General features: G+C 30.3%; 1 protein-coding gene across 2 annotated transcripts in view; it reads left to right on the top strand.

The window, feature by feature from the left end:
• The window catches only part of LOC106789061 (lachesin-like), a 132,510-nt gene that overhangs the window by 105,867 nt on the left and 17,474 nt on the right, over nt 1-9,169 (top strand). For both annotated transcript variants that reach the window (XM_014752894.1, XM_014752893.1), the window contains one exon: nt 6,369-6,472. In XM_014752894.1, the coding sequence (XP_014608380.1) occupies nt 6,418-6,472 (55 nt within the window). In that variant the 5' untranslated portion in view covers nt 6,369-6,417. The remainder of the gene's footprint in view (nt 1-6,368; nt 6,473-9,169) is intronic.

Here is a 9,169-nt window from a genome sequence, read left to right as displayed (position 1 = left end):
ATGCACAATTTACAGCATTGCATTCTCTGACATTTCCTGAACATTACATGCTAAATTTATAACTTGACAAAGTATTCTACGCGTAGACAAAAGAGTGTATATATATTGTATAATAAAATTAACGTTTAAAAACAATTGGTTTTACGATCAAACTCACTTTGTCAAGATTTATTTTCAGAAACGAGAGAGAGAGAGAAAAAAAAAAAAGAGAGAGAGATAAAGTATAATAAGTTTGAAAACTTTTTCGATCAAACCTACCACCACCACCAGCAGCAGCCCTATTACCCTAAGTAATTCGAAGTATAATAATTCAAACAATTAATTCATTTGACTCGTACACGATTACACGACACCGATTCTATTGCAATTAGATTTTGTTATTTTTCTTTTCTTACAAGACTACAATTTGTAACAAGGAATTAACATAAAGAAAAAAAGAAAAAGAAAAAGTAGTAATAAGAAGATCAAATATTTATCCACGATTAAAAGTTTTTTACTTTATTGAATTATTTTGTTTTATCCTTTTTTTTTTCTTCTTTCTTTTTTTTCTTTAGTTTATTTCCATAATTCTCAGCATACTCTTCCATATCATATTTTTCTTCGTTTTGGTTCGAGTTGATTTGGAAATAGGAAAACTACCCCCTTCTTTCTTCCCCCAAGTTTCCCAGGGGGGTTTTCTCGTAACCTGACAGCAATTCATCCATTCGTGTCGCGAACGGCGATTAAAGTGTTAAATTAACTGTCTCTACATTTCAAAAGGAGACAGTTATTACTTGCCGCAAGGTGACGTGGTTTACGTAATTGCCGTCTCAACTAACCCCTGCATCCCCTTTGCAACCCCATCCAACTCGTCCGATCGTTCTACCCTCTAGGGTTGTAGTATCACAACGGGGGATGTTTCTAACTCGAAAGATTTGCATCTTCCTACTCTCTTTCTCTCTCTTCTTTTTTTTTATTCTTTCGTAGGAATGTAAGAAATACTTAAAAGCAATAAAATCTTAAAGATAGTGAATTTAAATCGAATATAATGAAACATTGTTTTGTAATAATTAAAATGTATAAATAAATAATTACGTAATATGTATACAATTTTCGATATTTTTCTTTTCATTCGATTTAATCTTTTGTATTTATAAAATAATTCTCTTTTAACGAAGTATATTAATTATTAAACAAAGATTATTATAAATTTTGAATGTTCATATTCCCTAATAAGATATCTTTTTATTAATAATTTTATTTTTGGACGAGAGAAACAACTAATTGAATTATTATAAAGTATTATTAATCAACATTAAAAATTTAACTCAGATCTTTTCGGACATACGTATACAGTTATAAGGAACATAAGATAATAGTGATAGGTTTTTGTTTTCTTCTTGATAAAAAACGAAAAAAAGGAAAATGAAAAAAAAGGAAGAAACGAATAGAAGAACAGTTGCATATAAAGCTTGACGATAGGTAGGGGTAAGAGACAGTATTCCAAATCTCATGGCGAAAAGTGGGAAAGGATATAAAAATCTTTGGAAGTTCAGGAAAGATAGAGAAGGACTATTCCGTAGGAAGATTCATAGATCGTCCGATAAAATGCTTTCACGTGCTCGACGAGAAAGGGAAGAGAGAAAAATCCTTGGAAATAAGAAAAACAAAAAAAAAAGAAGAAGAAGGAGGAGTCAAACGAACAGGAACAACACGAACAACACGAAGATGATTCTGACGAATACGAAGAAAGATGAGAAAATAAAAGAAAAAAAAGAAGAAGAAGAAAAAGTGTAAAAGAAGAAGAAGAAGAAGTAGAATGCAGTTGCAAGAGTCTCGTTGCTACTATGCCAGTCCTTATCACTACTGCGTTCAATGCATAAAGCATAAAGTTCGTATCTCATGCATACATTCATACAAACGTAGAAGATCGCGGCCAAAAAGTAAGGGAGAAACCAAAAGATAGAAAGAGAAATAGAAAGAGAAAGTGAGAGAGAATGATAGAGAGAGATAGTTCACGAATAAGAAAGAAAAGAGAAGGAAGGATGATGGTTAAAGGTAGAAAGGTCATAACTTACTCACCCTCTGCCAAGATTTAACTTCCACCCTTCCTCTCATCTTTCCACTCCTCAACTCTCTAAGATCTTCAAAAGACACGAGGGTAAACCCACCCACCCACCCTTTAAACTTGATCCCACATCAATGCATATATACCTACACCTTTTCTACACATTTATACACTTATATAAACGTATACGTAAATGGATGGATGAATGCATATTAAAAATGAGTGTGATATTTGAAATAAGTTACTAGAAAATAATTCTATTATTTATTAATAATAGAAACAAATCTCTATTCGAAGATTAACTTTACTTACTTTTTCAAGATAATTATAATGAATTAATTTGTTTTAAAAACTAACACGATTGAGTATTTTCTCTATGCATCATTATTAAGATACTCAAAATTATGATAGTATTTCTTTTTTTCTATTGTTTATTTTATATAGAAATTAATAAAGTAATATAAAAACAAAAATAGAATTGCAAGTATACTTTGTACTTATACGAATTAACTTATAATAATTTCCATACAATCGGATAATTTTACTTTACCAAATCTCGAAAAAGAAATAAATATAATCGATCACGATTATTTTCAATCTCCAATAATATTCAATCCTAATGATTAGAATAATTCATTCAGTATAATAATATTCATACAAAATCGTATCAATTGGTATAACGAAAATCAACGTGGATCAAGGACACGTATATCACGAAAGGTAGTAGTAAAGTTTGCTTTTGATACGTAACTGCGTAGTTCAATTCGAAACTAACCCTTCAACCCTCTATTCCTATTTTCCTCGTAGCCACCCTTTGATACTTTGAACCATCCCTCTCTCTCTTTCTCCTACCTTCCATCCCCCATTCCACCCCCATTCCACCCCCTCTCTGATCCTTCTCGTCTAGGTATTACACATACGAGTACGAGAACCGCTCAAAATTCCATTTTCCCCATGGGAATACATCCGGCGGTTGGTTCATTGAAAAATAGCCCACTTACCGCACACCACGGCCTCTTTTTTACCATAAATCAATCTCTCTCTCTCTCTCTCTCTCTCTCTCTTTCTATCATCTAACAGGGGATCTATCGGTTCACGTTCGATTCTGTTCCTTATTCTTATTCCTCTTCGTTTCTTCTCACTGCGTGGCTTCGATTTCATCTCTCCGGGTGGAAGGGGGGTGGGTGGGGGTGCTTTTTCTATCGTTGCTTTCCAGTTTTCCATTTTTCTCTTATTCTTTTCTACCCTTTTTCCCTTTCTCTTTTTATCTACCCTACGTATCTATCTATCTATCTATCTATCTATCTATCTATCTATCTACTATACTCTATTCTTTTTTTTATCTTTCTCTCTCTCTCTATGGGACTCTTATCTTCAACCTTGGAAAAGTCGGAAAATCGAATCGAATGGTAAAGTAGGTGAACGAATCGAATCCTGTCGAAGAGAAAACTCGATCTTTCTGATTTTCACGTCGTCCTTCCTTTCTTTTTCTTTTTATTCGTGATATGGATTTTTTTTTTTGAGGGAAGAGGAAGGGATCAAATTTCAAGCAGTTTCTTTTTTTTATCATTGGATTATTATTTATAGTGAAAATAATATATACCAGTGTTTCCTTCTTCTTCTTCTATTTTAATTTTTGTCATCAATAAAATAATACGATTTTGATGTAATTGTATATTATAGTTTCGTTATTATTATTATGTTTTTTTTAAATGGAAAAAAAATAATATTCAATCAATCACTGTATATCATAGAAAAATTGTCTCCTCGTTTTTATCTACTATTCTTAATAATTCTATACAAAACAAAATAAAAATAAAATCATCATCATCATCATCATCTTCGGATTCGTGGATAATAAAAAATGAAAAAAGTTAACTAACTTCTTAAGAAATATTAATAATGACGATCCTTATCTATTATCGCGAATATTAAATTCGTCTTAACAAAAAAGAAATTTTACGAAAAATAAGAAGAATAAGAATAAGTATTATCGGGGAACAATAAATAATCTGAAAAGATGGGTAAGATAAACGGGGACGAAATGCATTCGTCCTCGTGGCCATCGTTAAATGCTTAATTGCATTTTACGCTTCATTGTTCATAACCCCAGCAAGGGTTCGTTAAAATCACCTAGAAGAATCTAAGGAAGAAGTGAATCGGTGGTAGAATGGTAATGGGGGTTAACGGGGGTTGCTTGAAAATAGATAGTGTGGTAGATATAACTGGCAGGAATAAGAAGAAGAAAAAGATGAAGATGAAGATGAAGATGATGATGATGATTCTGATGCTTTGCGATTTCTAACGGGCTCGGAATAACGAGCTACCGGTTTCAACCCCCCCGGAGAACTCATTTTAATCGGTGATAGGATAACTATGGGTGTCATTAATTACTCCGGACGTAGGAGCTTTTTTTCCCTTTAGTTTTCCACCCCCCATCCCCCAGCCAACCCTTAGTTCAACTCATTTCTTACCGGTTCACATCGACTACTTTTCTTTCAACCCCACTTCTTAAATTCTTCAAGAATTTTATTATCGTATTATATATTATTTTTTTTTGTTATTTCTTTACTTTTATCCTATTGGTAATAATATCTCTCGAATTTTATATGAAAAAGTTCGAGTTGTACGAATAACTCCAAGGGTTCACCTTTTCTTTTTTTCAATTAACAACAAAAAAAATACTTTTGTAAATTCTCCAATGAAAAGTATAAGGGTACAAGAGAAAGGAGTAGGTATAGAAGTGTTCTTAATAATTTTAAATCAATCGTTTTTAAAATAACCGCGCGAGATTGTGTTTAAACTTTCTTAATTAATAATTGATTTAACTTTCTACAAATTTATACTTCTTATTTTTTGATTTTTCTCAAGCAATTCACCCGTTTACTTTTAATTCTACGATCGAACGAACAATTGTTTTCCAGCGTGGAATGATTTTAAAAAAATTAGTGAATATTGTTAAATTGTAGGATAAGAATTTCCTAAGGAAATGTATTTTTTTTCTTTTGTTTTTTCTTAATCCCGTTACAAATGTAATTTCATTTTGGTTCGCGTTGACTACGACGAAGAAGAATAAGGAATAAAGAAGAAGAAAAAAAAAGAAAAAAAAAGAAAAATCTTTTTAAATAGTTCCGTGTATCGTAATCTAATTGTAAATTTGTTGAAACGATCTGTAGGAATCTTTCTATTCCACACTCATACCAATTTACTGTGCTACCAGATTCAATGTTCACGGTTGCCTTTTCACATTGATTCGATTCATTTCGCGAGAGTTATCGAATTAAAAAAAAAAGAAACAAGCAGAAAAAAAAGAAGGAATTCGCGAAAAAGTTTGCGATGAATGAAGTTTCAAGTTTTCGAAGAAGGTACCGTTGTTTAAAGTTACTTTTTACGCGAATCGTACGATAAAGATTCTTTTGAATTCTACGAACTAGACAAAATAAATCAAATAAATGGCAAGATAGGGTAAAATAAAATTCTGGTTGATGGGTTGTTTTTTTCTAAAAAAAAAAAAAAGATGAAGAAGAAGAATTAATTAATTAATTGATCTCGTTAATACATTGATAAAATAATTGAAAGATATATTAAAGTAAATGAGATAAAAAGAGAAATATATATATATATATATAATTCTCTTTATATTTATATATATAGATAAGAGTAATTAGGGGTTAGATTATGTTAAAATTATTTAATCAATAATAATAAATATAATTAATTGTAATACACGTACGATATAACTGTTAGGTAAAGTAATTTCAATTTCTAATATACGCGTGAACGTATTAACGTTCCAACAATCTCATCTATTTTCTATTTAATTCTAATTGTATTATAAATAAATCTCATGAAACACACAGCTAACGAAATTACGAATCGAGGAGTACACTATCTCTCTACTGTCTTATATGAAAATGGAAGAAAGTTACTAGCACACACTAATTCTGATAGATGACTAAAGTTTAAACTTCGTTGCAAATACAATGCGGTGTGTGGCCTATTTGTTTGAAAATGTGATAAACGTAATATGCGAATGGATAAATACATATACATTTAAAATAATCTTACAAAAATATTTTGATTATCTATAATCACATTTAATAATAATAAACAAATACAATAATTACTATTATTTTAATCACACGATTTAATGAATTATTTAATCTGAAATATTTGAATGAAATAATAATGATTTATCTTTTCGTTGCTCGTTATTATTTCAATTGTGAAATGTTACAAATGATACAATTGAAATGTTAAAATGTTACAATTAAAGTGAGAAAAATAAATATTAATATTGAATTTAATTATATTTTTCCAGATAATCGACCAACTGTCACGAAGATTTATCAACAAACTGGTTTATTCTCATGGCAGCACGGAAACTTGCAGCCCTTTTCACCGCGGTTTTACAACTTTGCTTATGTAAGTTCATTTTTATTTATTATATATATATTTAATATATCAAATACTATCTCTACACCAATATTTTCCTATACATTGGAAATCTTATTAAACCTTTAAATGCGTTTGGTTGCTTTACGTATTGATTATTATTTTAAATCTTGTCATATAAAAAAATTATATTATAAGAGAAACACACACAAAAAAACACTTTAATTATTAAATATAATTTATTATTAAATATTCCCTCCCAATAAAATATTTACAGCAAAAATTAATTCAGTAATCAAAGGGTTAAACGTTAGAACAAAAAGTAAAATCTTACAACTTAGGTTTATAGTTTGAAAATGAAAAGTGGTCTATGACTTGGATAAGAATATTTAGAAGGGAGGGGAGGGGGAACGAGGAAAAAAAAGTGAGAAAAATTTGGCAAAGGAAGATAAAAGAAGAAAATAAGAGTAAGAAGAAGAAGAAGAAGAAGAAGCCGCAAATTGAAAGTTCACGTTCGCAATGCGCCACCTTCCGGCACATGACTTTCATGAGAACGCTGCAGATGCGACCATTGAAGAAGCTTTCTTTCTCGACTCCTTTTTCCTCGTAAACGATTTTCCCAGTTTTCTAAAGACAGACCAAAAGACGAGACAATCTACTATCCCTTGAAAAACAAAAAAAATAAAATAAAATCTTCCAACAATCGTCACTTTTTATAAAGGAAACAAAAAAAACCCCTTTAAACAAACAATAAATATTATTTTCTATCTCTCTCTATCTCTCTCTCTCTGGATGCAAAACGAATTATTCTTTCATTAAATACCGAATCGAAGGTACTAGTTAAAATAAATAAACTTAAACCTTTTAACGATGTATCCCCTCCCTCTCTCCCTCCAGCCCCATCGTTAAATTCCAATTCGCCCTTTTGACTTCGATCAACAAGCCGAAAATCCAACGATAAATCTCGGCAAATCCGAGATCACACATTTCCCTAATCCTCGATCAGGAAGCAAGTCAAATCTTAAATACAAAAGAAAATGATTTTTAGAAAAGATTTAAAGAGCCCTTTTTCTATAAAAAGAAAGGAAACAAGTATTTCCGATGAATTATACTTAACTTTTGTTATACATCAAATGTTAATTAACAAAAAGATATAGAAGAATAGAAAAAAACGTATTGAAATATAATCAAATAATAATAATAATAATAATCATATGTTATATATAATAGGAGAGTAAATTTTTATTGTATTTTTACGTATAAATGCAATAAATAATAGAAATAATAAAAGATTTATTTTCAATCGAAGTAAAACAAAATAATTTATATATACAGGGTGTATTTTATTTCATTTTTTACGTGTGAGAGTATTTCAAGGATACATTTGTAGTCGATGCAGAGATAATAAAATGAGAAGACAAAAAAAAAAGAAAGAAGAAAAAGAAATAGGGATAGAGAATGAGGTTGAAGGAAAAGGGTTAGTAAAGATGGAAGAGGAAAAAGGGAAGAAGAAGGTGGAGGTTTGTAGAATCCACTTAAATCCACGGTGATTTACTCGGGCACACGGCCTCCCTCGACCAACTTGGATAGTTCAACTTCCCACCATCCCCCTTTTTTCCAACGAACGAATAAACGAACGAATGAACGAACCCCTTGGACCAACTAAAAGTGAACGAGCACGAGCTTTTTTTTAAACCGATAGAGGAAAGCGTTAAAAAGCTATGCCAACGAACGGATATTGGCTAATCGAATTTTAATTCGTTCGAGAACGAAATATTTTGAAAATATTTGAATAAATGAAAATTTCGGTCTTCATTTATTTTTGTTTTAAAGAAAGAGTGGGGGAAGAGGAAAGAAATTTTCTTCTCTCTCTCTCTTTCTTCCATTTCAAATTTTAATAAAAAAAGATAAAAGATTGTATATTATAATACATTATCCCGAAGTTTGTTTCTTTCGGTTTTATTTATTGGTTCTTTTTTTTCTTCTTATAATACATCAATCGAAAATATATCTCGTTAACGTGAATGAAACACATCATACAGGATAAATTTATTATATATTTATTGTTTTTTCTTTTTGTTATAAAATTATATAAGACTACGAAGCATAGTAAAATTCTTTACGAATTATCAAAGTTATTTATAGTAACGAAATGTTTTTTATATTCATAAAAATGTCTAAAGAACAAACAATGCAATCATCATTTTGTCTCTTATTTTCTTGTTTTCTTTCTTTTTATCGTAAAAAATGTATAAAATTTATACTTATTGTCATCACGGATGATCGGTAGCATCAAGATTTTCATCCTAAAAAAGATAGATCTATAGCTAACAAATTTCTCTCAGCTTGGTGGATGAAATCCTTCTTCTTCATGATGGTTGGTAATAAGAAAGAACGAGATTAAAGTGGGAGGAAAAAAAGAGAGTAATAGAGAAAGGTATAGAAAAAAAGAAAATATATATATATATATAAAAGAGAATACTATACTAGCATCGAAAGCTCGAAGCTCAACTTTCAGCTGCGGTTCGTTCTTCGTATCAGCGATCGACGATATCTAGTAGCTTTAGTCGCGTCGGTTTTCCTATAAAATTTACGATTCTCTAGGTTAGAGAAATAGTCTCTTTTATATGACGTCGGTTACTGGATATCTCGATGACCGAGGAATACGATTTTCTAGGATTTTCTCTGATACTACTATTATATATAATATATTTATTTATATATATA

This window comes from Polistes canadensis, unplaced genomic scaffold (genome assembly GCF_001313835.1).
Source record: "Polistes canadensis isolate GaletaPanama2010 unplaced genomic scaffold, ASM131383v1 scaffold_162, whole genome shotgun sequence".
In the NCBI taxonomy this organism is placed as follows: Eukaryota; Metazoa; Arthropoda; class Insecta; order Hymenoptera; family Vespidae; genus Polistes; species Polistes canadensis.
This window is presented reverse-complemented; position numbering and strand designations above follow the sequence as displayed.